The sequence below is a fragment of the Molossus molossus genome, unplaced genomic scaffold (genome assembly GCF_014108415.1).
Source record: "Molossus molossus isolate mMolMol1 unplaced genomic scaffold, mMolMol1.p scaffold_m16_p_22, whole genome shotgun sequence".
Taxonomy (NCBI): domain Eukaryota; kingdom Metazoa; phylum Chordata; class Mammalia; order Chiroptera; family Molossidae; genus Molossus; species Molossus molossus.
In genome coordinates this window covers 34430026-34450387 of record NW_023425358.1, presented here as the reverse complement: position 1 = coordinate 34450387, position 20362 = coordinate 34430026, and the positions used below count along the sequence as shown (strand labels likewise).

Here is a 20362-nt window from a genome sequence, read left to right as displayed (position 1 = left end):
TTGAACTCATAACCCTTTAGTCTGTGCGCCGATGCTCTAACCTCTGAGCCAAACCAGCCCAGTCTCTCATCCTTTTTGACCTATGTCCTTTATCTGTTCTTAGATCCCACCCAGGACACCACACTATGTTTCCGCTTCTGTCGTCTGAGGCTCCTCTGGGCTGTCTGTTCTCAGACTTCCTCAGTTTCTGTTGACCTTGACAGAGTTGAGGTGTGCTGGTCAGGCATTTTGTAGAAAGTCCCTCTTTGGGAATTTGTGGCTTTATTTTTTTTTAAGGTTATTTCCCGGAAGCTTACTATAGGTTAGTCATTTATAAGTCAGGAACATGGACTCAGTTTCTGTGAGTGTGTGGGTGGTGGCGGCGTGGTGGACTCTGTGGAGAGCTCACCTGGTGTTTCTTGCTGGCTTAAGTCTGGCCTCCAGCCCCCTTCAGAGACCTCCCCCCTACCCTGGGCTAATATGGCTCCTTTGTTTGGCACAGAATGTCCTGAAGGAGCATGCGGACGATGACCCCAGTCTGGCCATCACTGGGGTCCCCGTGGTCACATGGCCAAAGAAGACTCCAAAGGTAAGAAGCAGGTTGCCTGCATCTCCTGTAAGGTGAATGTCGGCACCTTCCAGGGTTGATTCCTGGGAGAGCGCACCCCAGTTAAGACAGTTTTAGTGATTTTTTTCATTGCAAGTTTTTGGGTTTTGAAAGGGATCATTTTTCCTAGCGTGGGAACTGCAGGCAGTGCCCTCTCGTGGTCACTCAGGACATTGCGGGGAAATGGTGCCTCACCTTTCCCTGTGATGAGGGGAATTTCCTGAAGACGGTGCTCGGGTGGGATGTACATGTGTCAACAGTCTGTCTACACTCAGTCTGTCTACACTCAGCTTTCTAGAGCAAGTTACATAAGCTCCCCAGAACCTTACCTTCCTTGTTTGTCAAAAGGGGTTATACCGTATCTATTTCGCATGGTGGTGTGAGGACTAAATGAGATAATTCACACAAAGTCCTTAGGACAAGGACTGACCCATGGCTAGGGCTCTCTAAATGTTCCTTGCAACTTAAGCGACCTCCTCGTGGATGGCTGTTTTGCCGATTTCTGATTTTATTTATTTATTTATTTTGCCATTATGTAAAACCCAGAGGGACATTCTAGCTCTGTGCTGTCCAAAGTGGTAGCCACCAGGCCACATGTGGGTGCCGAGCACGCCCGCACTGAAAAGCGCTGTAACTGAGATACACAGTGGATTTCAAAGACCTACCCCAACGAAGAACAGTGTAAAATATGTCATTAATTTATTTTTGTGTGATTGCATGTTGAAATTAGGGTTATCAGATTTTTCAAAAGATGCCCATTTAAATTTGAATTTTAGATAAACAACAAATAAACTTTTTAGTATAAGTATATCCCACATATTACATGGGATATACTTAGGCTAAAAAAGATGTTATTCATCTGAAATGTAATTGGGGGATACTATGTTTTTATTTGCTAAATCAAGCAACCCTAAAATAAATAAATAAATTGGGCAAGCCTAGTTGAAATAATAATATTTTGGCTCCGATGGTTAAACGTGTACATTATTAATATTAATTTTACCTGTTTTGGGTTTTTTTTTGCTATTATTTTTACTTTTTTTTCCGTTAATTTTTATTAACTTGTTTTTGTTACAGATGTTTCTCCTTTTACCTGTTTGTTTTTAATCCTCACCTGAGGATATGTTTCTATTGGTTTTTTGTTGTTGTTGTTAATCCTCACTTGAGGATATTTTTCCATTAATTTTTAGATAGAGTGGAAGGAAGAGAGAGAGAAAGAGAGAGAGAGAGAGAGAGAGAGAAACACCAATATGAGAGAGACACATTGATTGGTCACCTCCTGCAAGACCCACCCCAGGGCTAGGGATCAAATCTGCCCTTGAAAAGGAATCGAACCTACTACCCTTCGGTCCACGGGTCGATACTCTAACCACTGAGCAAAGCCAGCCAGGGCTTTTTCTATTAATTTTGAGAGAGAGAGAAACATCCATGTGAGAGAAACATCTATCTGTTGCCTCTTGTAAGCATTTCAACTGGGGATGGAACCTGCAACCTAGGTATGTGCCCTGTCTGGGAATCAAACCCACAACCTTTTTTGGTGTACGGGATGACACTCCAACCAACTGAGCCACCTTGCCAGGGCTTCTTTTTACCTTTTTAAATGTGGCTACGAAAAAACAGTTAAGCCCTGGCCAGTTTGGCTCAGCGGTTAGAGTGTCGGCCTGTGGTCCGGAGAGACCCGGGTTCGGTTCCCGCTAAGGGCACGTACCTCGGTTGTAGTTTGTCCCCGGCCCTGGTTGGTCGTGCAGGTGGCAGCCACTCGATGGGTCCCTTTCACGTTGATATTTCTCTCTCTCTCTCTCTCTCTCTCTCTCTCTCTTCCTGGCACTCTATCTGAACAAAAAATGGAAAAATGTCCTTGGGTGAGGATAAGGAAAAAAAAAAAAACCACTTTAAAATTCCTATGTGGCTCACATTCTATTTCTATTGGCCAGTGCTGTTCTAGGTTATTCTTTTCACCTTTGTTTATCTCCTCAGGGTGTATTCCTAAGTGTGGCTTTGCTGGGGAAAGGGCACCCGTTCCTTGTGGATGTTGGACTCTAATATTTGAAGCTTAGCGGGCATTTCGGTGGCAATGGGAATGGAAAAGGATTCGCCTCCCTGTCTCCTGCCTTTAGTTCCCCAGTTCGTGGAAGCAGGTGGGGTTTTAAAGCTGACTTTCCCCGACATGGGCAATAAATATAAGTGCCATTTATCCGACCACAAACTGTGCATGCAGACACAGCGCCTTGAAACAACCCAGCCAGGCCCCGCGGCTGCTCTGAACCCGAAGAGGAAACCGTGGCTTTGCCTCCAGGGGAGGGTTTAGGGTTTGCAGAATGTGGGCTTTCAGGGAAACAAACTCACCGTTAGCCACTGTCATCCCGGAATTCATGGAGAGGTCCGAATGAGTCCCTCCGGGGAAGTCCCTTCAGGACTGCCGATGTGCCCTGTCTTCCGTGCCTGAGACCCTCAGCCCACTCTTTGGGGGCTTACAGGCATTAAAACAAACAAAAACCTGCCCCCCTTTTTCTCCAGAGGCCTGGAAATGGGAAGCTGGCTTCTGGGGGAGTAGCCCTTACCTAATATTCCCAAGGAGGATCGTTACAGGCACTGGTCTGTACCCAAGCTCGGCCTGGATGGGAGAAACTGCAGCCCTTAGGTTGGTGGGGACAAAGTAGGTGGGAGGGAGAAGGAAGAACCTTTGACATTCAGCAACACTTGCGGGGTACCAAACATTTTATAGTAAAACAAATCGAATTCAAATACCATACGGTTCTCCCGCTTCAAGGGCACAGTGAGACATTTTTAGTATAATGAAAATATTGAAAGCGTTGCACCACCATCACCACAATCTAATTTTAGAACATTTTCATACCCCGGAAAAGAAACCCCGTCGGCAGCCCTTCTACCTTCCCCTAAGCGTCCCCTGCTCCCAGCCATCACTAGTCTGCTCTCTGTCTATGGATGTGCCAATTCTCGGCATTTCAGAGAAATGGCGTCAGTATGTGGCCTTTGGTGATTAGCTTCTTTCAATTAGCATGGTATTTTTAAGCTTCATCCAAGTTCAGCATGTATCAATACTTCATTTCTTTGTATGCCTAATATTCTATTGTACGGCTGCATATCACATTCTGTGTATCCATTCATCATTGATGGGCACTTGAGCTGTTTCTATTTTATGGTGATTGTGAATAGTGCAGCTATGATTTGTGTACAGGTGTTTTTTTTCTTTATTGAATTTTTTAGAGAGAGATAGAAACATCGATGAGAGAGAATATTGACTGGCTGCCTTCTGCATGTCCCCCACTGGGGATTGGGCCCACAACGTGGACATGTGTTCTGACTGGGAATTGAACCAACGGCCTCGTGGTGCATGGGTTGACGCTCAACCACTGAGCCACACTGGCGGGCTGTGTACAGGTTTTTATGTGAGGATATATCTTCTTTTCTCTTGGGTAGATACCTAGGAGTAGAGATTACTGGTCAGATGGTACCTCGATGTTTAACTTTTTTTTTTATCCTCACCCAAGGATATTTTTGCATTTATCTTCAGATAGGGCGGGAGGGAGAGAAGGAGAAAGAGAGAGAGAGAAACATCAATGTGAGAGAGACACATCGATTGGCTGCCACCCATACAACCCCAACCGGGGCTGGGGACAGACTGCAACCGAGGTACGTGCCCTTAGCGGGAATCGAACCCAGGTCTCTCTGGTCTGCAGGCTGACGCTCTAACTGCTGAGCCAAACTGGCCAGGGCTATGTTTAACCTTTTATTATTATTATTATTATTTTAAATAAAATTTATTCTCTCTCTTTTTTTTCTTTATTGATTTTTAGAGCTAGATGAAGGGAGAGGGAGAGAGATAGAAACATCATTGAGAGAAAACATCGATCGGCCGCCTCCTGCAGGATCAGGCCCCCAACCTGGGACTGTGCCCTGACCGGGAATCAAACTGGTGACCTCTTGGTTCATGGCTCGATGCTCAACCACTGAGCCACACCGGCTGGGCTATGTTTAACCTTCGGAGGCACTGCCAGGCGGCTGTCCACAGCGGCGGCCCCATTTTCCGTTCCCACCAGCTGTGTACGAGGGTTCGAATTTCTCCGTATCCTCACCAACGCTTGCTGTCTGTCCTTTCCATCAGAGCCATGCTAGCTCAGTCTGTTTCTTTGTAATTTAGTTTATGTTTTCTATCCTGTCTTTGAAGTTTATCGTGTGAGTTTTCAAAGGCCACCCTAACCAGGTATCACAGGCTGCGTGGCATAAATGGCAGAAGTGTCCCCTTCCCCACCGTGCTGGAGGCCAGACGTCCGAGATCAGGGTGTCAGTTGGCAGGATATATTTCTTCCGAGGACCGTCTTTGGCGCGTTGATAGCCGTTGTCTCTGTGTCTTCACATGGTCTTCCCATTGTGTGTGTGTCTGTGTCTTAATCTTGTACTTACAATGACACAGGCATACTGAATTCAGGCCCCACCCTAACAACCCGGTGTTAACTTAGTCACCTCTCTACACACCTGTCCCCAAATGCAGTCACATTTGGAGGTACTGGAGGTTAGGACTTCAACACAGGGATCGGGGGGAAGGGGCACAATTCAGCCTACAATATTTATTCTCAATTATTTCAGAGTCATGAAAAGATATAAATAATAGAATAATGAATGCCATGCCCCCCCCCCCAAACTAGAAAGAAATTATTGCCACTGCAGAAATTAAATCCCCTGGATGTTCTTCCTTGTTGTATATACTAGTTTTTAGATCTTACTTAAACCTTCCAAGGAGGCTAGGAGGTGGGTAGTCTTATCTTGTGGTGCCCTGGAAACTGGGGACCCAGAGAGATACCCGGGTACGCTTGGGGCCACACAGCTTGTGAATAGTAAGGTGTTTTTGTCCCCAGACGTGTTTCTGTGCTCTGAGGAGCTCAATGAAATGTGGCCGGGGGGAGGGGGAGGGGAGGCCCAGTGCTATATTTATGCATTTCCTGGCCTGTGAGGTTAAAAAGTTAACGGGAACGGAAGAAGTAAGTAAACGACTGAGTGCCCGGGCCGCCCGGGGTCTCTTGATTCCCAGGTTTGCAATCAGCTTCCTCTCCATTTCATGCAGGTTGGGTTGAAAGATCAAGGGTGCTCACTGAGGCTGTCAGGATGCGAGGTAGGGAGCGGCACTGGGTCTGGGGCAGGTTCCTTAACAAGTAATTAATGATAAATGATGATTAGCTCGCAACGCTTTGATCTCCCACCTTGGCTCCCGGGGAACGAGGGCCTTTTCTGGAACTGATTAGGTGCTGTGAGGTCATTTCTGATGTGGCGTCTTTCAAATCAAAGATGCTACTGAATCACCATCCATCACCGTCCACTCGATTGGCTCTTTCCACCAGTGTTGATGGATTTGTTTGATCCGACTACACATTGGCCGCTTCCTTTTATGACCAGGTGGTGGGATTTGGGGGGGGCTGTCTGTGACCTTAGAAGCAAGCCCAGGGATGTGAGCTTATTTGAAGCCCGACCTCTGAACTCAGGAGCCGGTTGATCTGCTCACCAGCCAGACACTACTACCCGACCAGCTCGCGAGTTCATTCTGGGGAAGGAAACTGAGGAAGGGGGGGGCCCGAGCCTCGGCTGCCTGTGGAAAGCGAGCCTGTTGAAGCTCCTGCTTCTTAATTCATTATCTCTAGTGGCCAAAGCAGGCTGCCACTTGAATTTCAATTATTGGCAATTTCTTTGGAGTGAAGGAGCAGAGGCCGGTGGAATATTATGTGTGTGAACAAGTATTGTGACAGGGGACGTGGGGACAGTCCTCCGCAGCCGTTACTGGGTGAGCTTCCTCATGAGGATGTTACCTGGCCACACAGGACCCTCGGGAGGAAGCGACAGACACCCGCCCGAGGTGTGTGTCACCCTCGGTTCTGCTGTTTCTCCTCCCCTTCCTCCACAGTTGGTCATTTAGATCCGGGAGGCCCGAGAAGTCTCGGGTGTCTCGGGAGTGACACGCAGCCTTTCTGTCACTTATTGGTTATAAGAGGCCCCCGTGCACTTCCTGTTCCTACTCTGCTCCCAGTTCCTGTCACTGCCGCAGTGATTAAGCCGGGTTGGTGTACAGCCAGGGAGGAAGACGCCGAGAATGACTACTGTCATCTCCTCGGGGCCTGGTAGTTTCCTACACAGGCGGTGTGGTCCATGGAGGACCGGCCCTCGGGCATCCGCTGTACCCCGGGAACACGTTAAGACAATACAGCTTCCTGGGCCCCACCCCGGACACGGTGATTGGGTGGGGCCCCGGGATCTGCACTTTCTAAACGCTTCGGAAGTAATTCCCGTGCGTGGCTAGGATAAGCTCTGGGGGCAGGTGCTCCCGGGGGCGAATCCTGGCTCTGCTGCTCGCTAGCTGGGTGGTCGTGGGTCCGTCTGAGCCTCAGTTTGCTCATCTGTAAGAGGCGCTAATAAGGCCTTCTCTGCAAGATGCTGTCTGGAGGATACCTTGATAGTAGGCCAGCACTCAGTGATAGTGATGAGAGTCTTTGTAATGATGGTTTATAAGCAAATGGTATAACTCAGAAGGCTGGTGGTTTTCTCACTAGAAACAGAGGACATAGAAGGGAGCCGGGAGCAGGAAAGGGGGTGAGCAGTTCAGAGACCTTTCCGTCCCTAGGTTATTACTGGCTGGTGCTAGAACCCAAAGCTCCAGCAAGGGAGTGGCTTGATTTCCCTGAAGTGGTCACGAGGGGGCTGGCTTAAGAAAGTCCTTCTTGATCCCTTCCTCGGTCCCCTGAAGGGGGGTGTCTAGGCCCTGTGAACTGGGGGGGGGGGGAGGCAGCTGAGGCCACCAGCTCCCACTCTGGGCCAGGGTGAGCATCCTCGTTTATCCCATCGACTTAGAGAGATCCTGTCTCACTTGGAGTTTTTCAGCCATCACCTGTATCTTTGTACAACCACTTTATTGGAACTTTAAGACAGCATTCAGCTGAAATAACCTGTAATTAAAGTCTGCAGCCCAGGATTTTTTTCTTAGTCTGATAACCTGCTCAGCTGTCTGCGTTAATAATGCCAACGACAAGTTCTTGGAAAGCAGTTACTCTGCCTTCGGTGGAGTAATTAGAAAGCTGGGCCATTATCATGGTTATATTTCTGGAACAATGGCCTCTCCTTCGGACTTTTCTTTTTGTCAAATGTCGTTGTCTGTCCTCCCATTTTAAGGGAGGACACTCGATCACTGACGCTGGGAGTAAGTTGTCCTGTTCGTTTTTTCCGCTTCTCTGTAATTCGTCTTTGTTAGAAAGATGGAGGGATGTGCTACCAAATGACGTCAGATAATCTTTCTGCAAATTCAGGTGAGCTAGAGGAAAAGGCGTGGTTCAGGGAATACAGGTGAAATATTTACATTGCTTAATTTGGCTTCGTGTTACAAAGGTGGGCAGGACAAGTGTACGTGGAGACAAAGAAAGTAGGTGGGTGTACGTGAAACTAATATAAAATAATATTGAATGTAAACTGTAACTGGGAAATTAAATTACAAAGTCATGGGAAGTGAAAACTATGGTAAAACCTGCTCTAACCCACCGAGCTTCTCCACCAATGAATGCAAAGCACTTTGCAGGAGGCCAGAGAGAATTTCACTCATAAAAAGAATTTGGGGGCACTATTTAGATGAATTTCATTCTGTCAAAGTTTGTGGAACACGATGGCCGTAGGGACCTGGCGTGGGGCTACTGGAGGAGGCTTGTTGGTTTGGGTGTTCCCAGTTGATTGGTTCTTCAGGGGAAGGGTTTTATTTCTTTTAAATGGTGGAAAAGTAGCCCTGGCCACTTTGCTCAGTGGTTAGAGCGTTGGCCTGAGGTCCAGAGAGACCTGGGTTCGGTTCCCGCTAAGGGCACGTACCTTGGTTGCAGTTTGTCCCCGGCCCTGGTTGGTCGTGTGGGTGGCAGCCACTCGATGTGTCCCTTTCACGTCGATGTTTCTCTCTCTCTCTTCCTCTCTCTCCCTCCCACTCTATCTGAACAAAAAATGGAAAAATGTCCTTGGGTGAAGATTAAATAAATAAATGGTAGAAGATTATATACAGCGTAGCTCTGGCCTGTGTGCCTCAGTTGGTTGGGTGTCCTCCCTTTCACCAAAAGGTTGCCAGTTTGATTCCCAGTCAGGGCACGTACCTGGGTTGTGGATTTGATCACCAGTGGGGAGCATGCAGGAGGCAGCCTATAGATGTTTTGCTCTCACATCAATGTTTCTCTCTCTCCTTCTCCCTTCCTCTCTCTAAAAATTAATAAAAATGTTTTAAAAAATATATACACAAGTTGACTATTCTAACCGTTTTTAGGTGTATAATTCAGTGGCATTAAGGACATTCACATTGTTATGCAGCCATCACCACCGTCCATCTCCAGAACTACTTCATCTTCCCAGACTGCAACTCTGCCCTATTAGACAATAAATCCCTGCCCCCCACCCCTTCCCAGCCCCTGGTGACCACCACTCGACTTTCTGTCTCTATGAATTTGACTGCTCTGAGTACCTTGAATAAGTGAAACCACACAGTATTTGTCTTTTTGTGACTGGCTTATTTCATGTAGCATAAAGTCTTGGGCGTTTATCCACATGCAGCCTGTGTCAGAATTCCCTTTTTATGGCTGAATGATATTCCATTGTATGAATAATGGACCACATTTAGTGTTTCCATTCGTCTGTTGGTGGACACTTGGGTTGCTTCCATCTTTGGCTGTTGTAGATAATGCCGCTATGAATATGGGTGTATGAACAGCTTTTCGAACCCTTATTTTCCATTCTTTTGGGTATATACCCAGAAATGGAGTTGCTGGATCATATGCTAATTGCTTATTTACTTTTTTGAGGACCTGCCATGCTGTTTCCCATAGCAACAGCACCGTTCTATTATCCCACCAACAGTATAGAAGGGTTCCAGTTTCTCCACATCCTCGCCAACACTTGTTATTTTGTTTATTTTTTTTAAATAGCCTTCCTGCCCGGCCGGTGTGGCTCAGCAGTTGAGCATTGACCCATGCACCAAGAGGTCACCGGTTTGATTCCCGGGCAGGGCATATGCCCAGGATGTGGGCCAAATCCCCAGTGGGGGCATGCAGGAGGCGGCTAATCTGTGTTCTCTCTCATCAATGTTTTGATCTCTCTCTCCCTCTCCCTTCCTCTCTCTCTAAAATCAATCAAGTAAAGCAAAGGAAAAAAAATACCTTTTTCTCTCTCCCTCTCCCTTCCTCTCTCTCTAAAATCAATCAAGTAAAACCAAGGAAAAAAATAGCTTTTTCTCTCTCCCTCTCCCTTCCTCTCTCTCTAAAATCAATCAAGTAAACCAAAGGGAAAAAAATAGCTTTCCTATCCTATCCATTGTGGCTCTGTGGTTAGAGCATCAGCCCTTGACTAGAAGGGTCACAGGTTTGATCCCCGGCCCCAGTTGTGGTCATGTGGGAGGCCCCCAACCAATGTATCTCTCTCACATCCATGTTTCTCTGTTTCCCTCCCTCCCGCTCTCCAAATATCAACGGAAAAAATATCCTCAGGTGAGGATTAAGAATAACAACAAAAATAGTCATCCTAACAGGTGTTATTTCTTTTTAATTCACTCTATTTTTTATGCTGAAGTATTGTTTGGAACACTACAGACATAGTGATAATTCTACTCCTAAATATTTACATTTGCATCTCTGAAAAAGACGAAGGTTTTCTACCTAGCTAAAATATTGTTATGACTCCTAACAAAATTGATAATTCCTTAATACAACCTAATGCCTGGTCATCCTGGTCATATTCAGATTCCCAAATTATTGTTTAAAAAATTTTTTTAAATTTTTAAATTTTTATTTTATTATTATTTTTAATTTTCACCCAAGGATATTTTTCCATTTTTGTTCAGATAGAGTGGGAGGGTGGGAGGGGGGGGGAGAGAGAGAGAGAGAGAGAGATCAACGCAAGAGGAACACATTGACCAGTCGCCTCCTGAGCGACCCCGATCAGGGCCGGGGACGAACCACAACCAAGGTACGTGCCCCTGACTGGAATCGAACCTGAGACCCTTTATTTTTCAGGCCAACGCTCTACCGCTGAGCCAATCTGGCCCGGGTCCAAATTATCCTTTATAGCTGCATTGCCCGAACCAGGGTCCAATCCAGGACCACACACGGAATCTCAGTTCTCTCTTTTAACCCAGACCTTTGTTAGGATGGTGATTCGTAGAGAAGGTGGAAGGACCCACGTGTGCTGCAGAACATCTTATTTTACGCTCATGTCTGATGCTTCCTGGTGGCATCATTTAGCTTCCCTCTTGTAATTTCTGTAACTTCGCCATTAGATCTCATGGCTTGGTTAGATTAAAGTTGAATAGCATAGTGATTAAGGTGGTGGCGGTCTGATTCTTCCCCCATTACTCAGTTGTGTTCATCCATCTTTCCCCCATAGAACAATCTGGAAGGGGACGCGTTGCCCCTTGCTTTCTCCCACCGTTCACTGCTGGTTTCAGCCCTGGTTGCTCCTTCGTTCCTGAGTGAGTCGTTTCACCAGGAGCTGCGGAGTAAAGCACATCATCCCTCCCGGGTGAATTTGCGACCGTTCTTGCCCCGAGCTTCCCTGCATCCGTCAGGACGGCCCTTAATCGAGTTCCTCCCGCAAAGGCACTGTGCCTGCTCATTCTTTCCCTTTCAAGACCAATTTTCAAAGCAAGGAGTCCGTTTAATGGCAGCTTCAAATGGTGACAGATGAGCTTTGTCAGGCTTTTTCTATTTTGAGTGTCACGATAAACTCATGGATTTTCATAGATCCAGGGGGATCTCAACGGCAAATTGGCTTGCTGGAGATCAGCCATTTTTAAAGAACAGCAAGAATGGTAGATGAAGAGAGGCCCATGGCAGGTGTGTGTGTTTGTGTGTGTGTGTGTGTGTGTGTGTGTGTGTGTGTGTGTGTGTGTGGAGTCTGTCTGTCTGTCTATCCCCCTCCCCTCCTCCCAGGCACACCAGAGTATTGACATTTGCATTTCCAGGCCCACACCCTAAGTGAAAGGCATTGGAGTTTTGTCAGAGCCCATCAGTGACTGTGAGCCGCTCATTGAAGAGGTGATTCAACTCTCTCCTTGATTGGATTCATTTCTACATGCCCCAGGGTTTAGGGCCCACATTCCCAGCCAGGTTACCTTTTAGGGATTGAAACTAAGATCACCTCTTCATGTGGGTAAAATCCACCTAATATAAAAATAACCATTTTAGCCCTGGCTGGTGTGGCTCAGTTGGTTGGAGTATCCTCCATGCACCAAAAGGTGGCAGGTTCAATTGCTGGTCAGGGAACATACCCAGGTTTTGGGTTTGATCCCCAATCGGGGTGCATGTGCAAGGCAACTGATTAATGTTTCTCTCTCACATTTCTCTCTCTCTGTTTCTCTTTCCCTTCCTCTCTCTAAAAGTCAATAAAAGTAACCACTTAACAGAAGAATAGTTTAGCCCAGCTGGTGTGGCTCAGCGGTTGAGCGTCAACCCATCACCAAGAGGTCATCGGTTTGATTCCCAGTCAGAGCACATGCCCAGGCTGTGGGCCATATCCCCAGTGGAGGACACGCAGGAGGCTGCCAATCAATGTTCTCTCTTCATCTATGTTTCTGTCTCTCCCTTTCCCTTCGTCTTTCTCTCTCTCAAATCAATAAAGAAAAAAAAAGAATAATTTATTGGTTTTTAGAGAGAGAGGAAGGGAGAGAAGCATCAATGTGAGAGCACATCGGTCGGCTGCCTCCTGCATGCCCCTCACCAGGGATCAAGCCCAGAACCTGGGCATGTGCTCCAAACAGGAACTGAACTGGCCACCTTTCTGTGCGTGGCACCACACCCAGCCAACTGAGCTACACCAGCCATGGCAAAATGAACCCCTTTAAAGTGAACAATTCAGTGGCATTTAGTACACTCACCATATTGTACAACCACCTCTCTGTCTACATTCCAAGTTAATTTCACCACTCCAAAAGAAACCCCGTATCCATTAGCTGTCGCTCCCCGCTCTGCCCAAACACTCCCAGCCCCTAGCAACCACCAGCCTACTTTCTGTCTCTATGGATTTACCTGTTCTGGACATTTCATATATGTGTGTGCCTTCTTGCACTTTGCATAATGTTTTTAAAGTTTATCCACATGGTGGCGTGTGTTTGCTTCATTCCTTTTTGTGGCTGAATAATATTCCACCGGATGGAAAGACCACATTTTGTTTACCTTCACATCATTGGATGGAATTCGGGATGTTGCCACATTTTGGCTGTTGTGATCAGAGCTGCTGTCAATGGTAAACATAATTTTAGACCTTGACTGTTGGCTTTATCATCCCATTTTGCATCATCTTTGGATTCGGTTTTTTCTTTTGAGTCTAAGTTCCACACACAGAACTTTATATCCCATTTCTCCAAGGCCTTTCTTTGGAGGATGGTGGGATCGACAATGTGATAGGTGCCCTGGTGCCAGGAAACCAAGGAAGGGGGTAGATTTGGCCTTGTTATGAAGAATATTTTTAAATGACTAAAGTCCTGGTTGTAGGCTGGACTTATGCTTGCATTTTATGCATTTTTAGCTCCTTATACTTTCTGGAGCTGGTGAACCCATTTGTTTCATTCGAATGGTCTGAGCGCTCAGCCTTAGCCTGGATTTTTGTGGGGAAATAACTTACTAAGGTCAGCGAATGAATTGGAAATGGGTTTGGAGGGTGGGAAAACGTTTCTCAGATCAATGCCATTCACCTGTTAAACTAGTTAATTGTTAAAAATCCTGTGCACAGTCACATATCTTCCAGTGAATATGGTTGACTTTGGTAATGTAAGGAGACATTAATTAGGAGTGGAACCCCATTTTAATAGAAAGCTCTGTCTGTTTAAAGGTCCTATATGACAAATATACTTGCTTATTTATTTTTTTATTCTCACCTGAAGACATTTTTCCATTTTTGTTCGGATAGAGCGGGAGGGAGGGAGAGAGAAACATCGACATGAAAAGGACACATCAAGTGGCTGCCTCCCGTACAACCCCAACTGGGGCCGGGGACAAACTGCAACTGAGGTCCGTGCCCTTAGCGGGAACTGAACCTGGGTCTCTCTGGACCACAGGCCAACGCTCTAACCGCCGAGCCAAACCGGCAAGGCCTATACTATACTTGGTTTTTAAATGGTAGTAGAGCCCTAGCCGGTTTGGCTCAGCGGTTAGAGCGTGGGCCCGCGGTCCAATGGAACCCGGGTTTGGTTCCCACTAAGGGCATGTACCTCGGTTGCAGTTTGTCCCCGGCCTTGGTTGGGTCGTGCAGGTGGCAGCCACTCGATATGTCCCTTTCACGTTGATGTTTCTCTCTCTCTCTCTCTCTCTCTCTCCCTCCTGCTCTATCTAAACAAAAGAATGGAAAAATGTCCTCTGGTGAGGATAAAAAAATAAAAAATAAATATTGGTGAAATGACTCTCCAGGGGGAAAAGAAAAAGTAACCAAATAACATTCGTAATTTTCTTAACAGAATCCACTGCTGCCTTGTTGTCACTCGGGCACTCTTTGAACCATGGTTTTATCCAGGCAACCCTGGAGTCAATCCTAAGTTGCTATGTGACACTATGCAAAAATTCCTCCTATTTACATTCTATTAGGAAAATAACTCCAAAAGCTCTCCTTTTGCTGTTAAGGGGGAAAACCTATTGAAGAACAGAGGGAGAGACAAGTGGTGAAATAACTGCAGCGTGTATTCTCTATTGCTTGTTAAGCACAAATTATTACTTGCATTAGGAGGCAACGCTTTGCATGCCTGCTTTGTCATTTCTGTTCCCTCCTTAGGCGCGCTGACCAGTGGTAGCCCTTGGTTCAGAAGAATGCCAGCCCATTACTGGATTACCCAGAGAATCCATTCTCTTTTCCTGCCCTGATCCTTTAGAAAATAATGTTCCTAAGCTGAAGCCATGCCCTTTGTGACATGGGCACAAGGAAAGAGCCTCATGCAGAGGAGACCCTCACTCTAGGGGAGCCCAGAGTCCAGGGGGCACTTGCCTTTTTCCCTGCTGGTTCCCAGAAGTGGGGATGGAGGGGATGGATTCCTGCCACTTTTTACCTTAGCTCCCTGCCTGTCCCCACTCGGGGTCAGCCTACAGTGCCCTTAGGTGGCTAGGTCTGGGCAAAATTTCTCGGCAGAAGAGGTCATTCCTGGTGTCTCATAATCTGATAGGCAGATCAGGAAATTAAATGACACTCAGAGAGAAAGCGGGGAAGTGGGTGATGACTGTGACCCAGGGAGACTTGGCATCCATCTGTTTTTATTTCCTCACCACTTGGTGAAAGTTCTGGATCCTCCTGGGTAAGGGTAAGTGCCAACTGCCCAGTGGCATCAGCTCCGGAGAGTGCTTTCTAAGAACGTAAGCTGTTCAGTTCTGAGAGTCACTCAAGGATGAGATCCAGCCCTGGCCGGGTGGCTTCGTTAGCTGGTTGGAGCATTGTCTGTTCACCAAAAGGTTTTGTGTTCCATCCCTGGGTGGGGTGCATATGGGAAGCAACCAATTAATGTTTCTCCCTCACGTCGATGTTTCTCTCTCTCTCTTTTTCCCTTCCTCTCTCTCTAAAAGTCAATAAAAACATGTCCTCAGGTGAGGATTTAAAAGACAGAGAGAGAAAAAAAGATGAGATCCAGAAGGAGAAAAACATGAGCCTAAGGCATGAAGCAAACCCTGAAATTTAAGGTGGCGGTTCTGCTGGGCAAGGGCTGTTGTAATGTCTTTTATATCCAGTCCAGGTATTAATCCAAGACAAATGTTGGATAATTGTGTGGCCAGTTAGCTAAAGGAAACCATCGAGGGAAATAGAGGAGTAAGAAGCTCTTTGCAAGTGTCAGAAGAGGAATTTTTAGAGGTGTTAGGATAGTGGCTGGCAGGAGCTTCTTAGTGTTAGAGAGAAACCACCACATTATTATGTGTTAGTCCTGGCTGATGTATTGTTATTTGGGTTTCTCTGTACCCTTGTATTTTTACCAATTACAATGACATGAAAGCATGATTAGCATTTTATCAGCCTCTCCCCTTTCTTTAGAGGGCTTTCTCCTGGGCAGAGTGGTCCCCTAAGGTAGCATCAGCCCTGGCCAGTTTGGCTCAGTGGTTAGAGTGTTGGCCCGTAGACCGAAGGGTCCTGGGTTCGGTTGCCGGTCAAGGGCAAGTACCTGGGTTGCAGGTTCGATCCCTGGCTCCAGTCAGGGTTGTGTGGGAAGCAACCGATCGATCTGTCTCTCTTACATCAGTGTTTCTCTCTCTCCCTCCCACTCTATCTGAACAAAAAATGGAAAAATGTCCTCAGGTGAAGATTAAAAAAAAAAAAATTACTAAAAAGACCTTTTGGAGGTAGAGTGAAGTGTGTGTGGGGTTATTCTTTTGCTTGTTTTTTTTGTTGTTAACTTTGAGTAGATTGTGAAAAATATAAGATAGCCAGAACAGACCTGTTTCAGTAAAGAGCAAGTCTGCTGGGATTTTTTTCCCCCATAGTGTCAGTGGGCGTATACATTTCAGACAGACTTTAAAAATCCACTCTGTAAAACTGATATCCCTGTTTATTCACTCCTGCTGACTCTCTGCTAGAAGCCTCCTGAGTTTTATTTACAAATTATCTGCCACACATTCTGCCTTCCTTGAAAGACCAGGCCATGACCTGCCTGTGGGTCCCTTATGTTCTCACAGTGGATTTCGCAGCCAGTGGCCTGAGCATGAACAACAGTTGATGACATTGCAGAGTTGATCACCACATTTCACAGCTAATAGGCTTTTTCTGGGGAGAGCCTCTGATCGCTTTACAGAAAGCTACTCATTCCTCTGTTGAACAAACCTTCCCATTTTACAGATGAAGAATCTGAGCAGGTACAGGTATGCATTTTAGTGTCACGTTGGGCATTCCTAGTCAGGTGGTATGACAGCTCCTCAGCTTGAGTTGAGCTATAGTTTTGATGCTTACAACAGCATTGACCACTATAGCTAATGGTAAGAGTTCCTCCTTCAGAGTAAAGGTTGCTGGGTAAGTGCCCGTAGACTTTTTTTTTTTTTAATGTATCTCAATCTGGATTTATAGTAACAATTTTCTGCGGGAGTGGGCTGCTTTTGGAGTAAGCACTAGGAACCTTTACAGTTTAAGGAAAACCCACAGCTTCTAGGCCAGCCTGGGGCTGCCAGTCTCCTAGGAGAAGTGGGGGCACCCACCCTGGACAGAGTGCATTCAGGGCTTCTCTCTGGTAGCCTCCACGTTCCAGGCTCAATCTGAGCTCCCATCTGCACCACCCCACATTCAATGCTAATTCCCTTTCGACCTGGAAAGGCAAACCTGAAGGCAGAGTCGGGACCAGCCCAGCCCAAGTGCCCCCATCTGGGAGAACTGGGCTCCCCGATCTTATCCAGGCTAGCGGGATTCTCGGGTTCGCGGACATCAGGTCCTGCTCCCCGAGCTCGTGCAAACCCAGGAGCCCGGGCGCCTGCCTTCGGGGGCACAGGGATCGTGCCTGGCATCGCGAGCAGGGTAGTCCCCCATGGCCCGTGCGCCCCGGGGCCCCCACGAGACGCCCCGCAGGACCACACAAAAGACCCCACCCCAGGTCGGGCGTGCATTTCCTGTTAGACTGGCGGCGGCGTGCAGCCGGCCACCCATGTGTATCCCGCTGCGCACGGGCCGGGCGGGGCGCGGGGCACGCCCCCACGCAGCCCCAGTCCCCGCGCGCCAGCCGCGAGGGGCCGCCCTCCGCGGGTCCGCCCCCGTGTCACCGCAGGCCGGGTTCCCTTTGTGTGCCGGCCCGAGAGCCGCGGCCGCGCCATTGGCCCGCCGGCCCGGGGGGCCAGCCCCTTCCTGGCTCGCCTCATGCATATGCATGAGCGCCCTGGCCCTCCCCTCCCCTCCCGGCCCCTCCCCGCCCCCTCCCGCGCGGGCGTGCGAGGCGCGCGGCGCGGCTCCCTCCTCGCGGCAGCGGGAGCCGGAGCCCGAGCCCGAGCCCGAGCCCGGGCGAGCCGAGCCTGCTCCGGGCGGGCGGCGGCGGCGGCGGCGCTCCAGCCATGTCAGCGCGCGCGAGCCTGGGCCCACCATGAGCCATGGCCATGTCCGTGAGCGCCGAGGACGACGACTATGAATCGGAGCCGGACCAGGTCGGGGGCCCGGGGTGGGGCTGAGGGAGGGACCCGCCACCCGACCTCCCGACCGACCGGCTGACGCTCCCAGGGCGGCCGCGACGCCACCCCGCCGCGATGAGGAGAAAGTTTGCCGCCGCCGCCGGCGGTGCCGCCAGGGCCTGGCCCGCGCGGGGCACCGAGGAGCGCGGCAGGCCGGCGGGCGCCCCGGGCCCCGCAGCCGGGCCCCGCAGCGGCCCGGGCAGGGGGCGTGTGCAGGCGGCAGTGCGCCGGGGCGGCCGGCCGTGCCGCGGGGACAATGTGGGCCTCGCCGTCGGGCGGCCTGCCGGGCGCCGGCCCGGGCCCGCGGGCAAGTTGCGGGCGCCGGCGCGCGGGCGGCCGGGGCGCGCCTCGCCCTCCCCTCGCGCCCTCGCCCGCGGCCCACGCGCGTGCCGGTTGCCCCGGGCGCACCCGGACCTGCGGGCGCGGGCGCCTCCCTCCTTTCCGTTTGCAAAGTTGCACCGGGACCCTCGGCCTCTGGGCTGGCGGACGCCGCGGCCCGCGGGGTGGGCGGTTCGGGCCCGTGGGCCCGACGGCCCGAGCTTTTGTCTGGGCGCCGCGCGCCCGCCGCCGTGGGCAGACGGGGACGGGAGCCGGAGACGGAGACAGGAAGGGGTGCGAGCCGCGGCCGGCGCGGGGAATCCGGAACCGGCGAGTGCGCTCCGCCGCGGAGGAAGCCGTGACCCCAGATGGCAGCATTTGGCCTCCGTGGGGTTTGGAAGGGAAAGCAACCTCTCCTGGGAGCAGGGGGTAGAAATCTGTGTATAAAACAAAGCCCTGGGTGTGTTTACAGCGGGGATGTACTCCGGGAGGACTCGCGTTGAGGAAGCGGGTGAAGAAAGTGGAGGCTTTACGAAGTATAATCTGTACAGTATTTTGGAACAGGACACAGGCGAGGTGGACTTGTCCAAGGAATTAAGCATTGGGTGGTTGGGTTGTCATGTGGGCATGAGACGAGGTGAGGGAGATGCTTGCTTATAATCCTGGGTGTATTTCCTTCACGGGATAAAGATGTTTGGGGATGTTCAGGCCTAGATGGAGAACGTTTCATGCTTCCATTAGGCGTGATTGAGGAAGTACTGTATAGGCTGCACTTAAATCGTATCACACGTTATTAAGTGGTTTTATTTAACAGAGATGAAGTTAAATTGTATTGTTTTGCTGGGTAGTTTTGAGGCATACGTACCTTATGAGATGTTCCTGAATCTCACTGGTCTTATGAATTGGATTTGCCCAGAGAGGACCCAAGTGGTGTGGGGGCTTGGAACTTTGATCAAGTCAGTAGCGCAGTCAGTGAGTGACTGGTTCTCATATTGTCGCTGCTTAGTTTACAACTCAGCTCTTGGTTTGAAAATTTCAATTCAGTTTGGGGCTACCTAATCCCCGCCCAGTTTTTTTATTTCTTTGGCATCTGGTCATTCATAAGACACTTCCCATGTAAGGTACGGCACTTTGGTGTTTCAGGGTTGAGGTTCCTGTTACCTGTTACCTGTTTTGTTTTTTGTGTGTGTGTTTTTTTAAAATTTGGCCACACCCTATGGCCTATGGTAGATGCGATCTTTGACACCTCGTGAGACAAGACTTAGTATGTCTCTGAGCTTAAAAATCCGTTTTCAGGTCCTGCCACTTCTGAAAGAGATATCCATCAAGAGAGGACCTGTAGGCAGATTTTGTTTTTCTCCTCCTCAGTCAGGCCGGTGTGGCACTTGGAGTTGTCAGCCTTGGAAGTTCTCGAGGTTGTGACGTTCTCTTTAAGATGGTTTTTCCCACTCAGATGCATTGAGGGAGATGACCTCTAAGCCAGGTCAATGGGCAGCAGGTTTTTCCCATAGTCCCAAGGAAGATGGTTGTCAGCTAAGATATAACCAGCATTGGGAACACTCCAGTTTTTTTCAGCCCTGGGATTTCTTGAGCCTGCCTAGATGAGGGGCTTCCTCCAAGGACCTCGAAGGTAGTTGTTTCCAAACAAAAGCCAGAGTCCCCAGGTCGGAGGCTCTAAACCCCACTCTAAATAATTCTCCTGGGAGAAGGACTCCTCCACCCTACCCTGCCAGCATGGGTTGGCACCACAGAAGAGGCCCTTCATAAGGAGGCGTGGGAGTCCCTGGTGTGTGGGCATGCAGGCGTACTTGCCCACCTGCCGCGGGAAAGGACCCAGTGGGGGCCCTGCTGGGAAGTCCCAGTTGCCCTGCCCGTCCCTGCTGCTGTGCCTGGCCCCTCACCCCGCTGCTCATCAGAAGGTTGCCTGCCCCACAGTAAGAGTGTGCCGGTCTTCTCCCCACCTGAGGCTGGTGTCCAGTTTGCTCCATCAGATTTCCGTGGCCTGTTCTGCTGGGCTGGCCTCTCTGCCCCATACCTTCTCCCAGCAGCCTGGCTTTCCACTGCTTCCAACGTGGATGTTAATGGTAGGTGGGACAAGACCCCTCCCGCCTTTAACCAGTGCTCACGCAGGCTGGGCCTTCTCACATCAGCTCCATTTGCTTTCCCAGTGCAGACTGTGTCTGAAAATCCTTCAGCTCTGCTTTTCAATTTGAGGAGATGCTCCTTAAAGAAGGGCTTGTAGCCCTGGCCGGTGGCTCAGTGGTTAGAGCGTCAGCCTGTGGTTCAGAGAGACCCGGGTTCAGTTTCCACTAAGGGCACGTACCTTGGTTGCAGTTTG

At 49.2% G+C, this 20362-nt stretch overlaps 1 protein-coding gene across 7 annotated transcripts in view; it reads left to right on the top strand.

Moving 5' to 3' along the window:
- The window catches only part of KDM2B (lysine demethylase 2B), a 103213-nt gene that overhangs the window by 59034 nt on the left and 23817 nt on the right, over window positions 1-20362 (top strand). For all 7 annotated transcript variants that reach the window (XM_036276334.1, XM_036276331.1, XM_036276335.1 and 4 more), the window contains one exon: window positions 482-568. In XM_036276334.1, the coding sequence (XP_036132227.1) occupies window positions 482-568 (87 nt within the window). The remainder of the gene's footprint in view (window positions 1-481; window positions 569-20362) is intronic.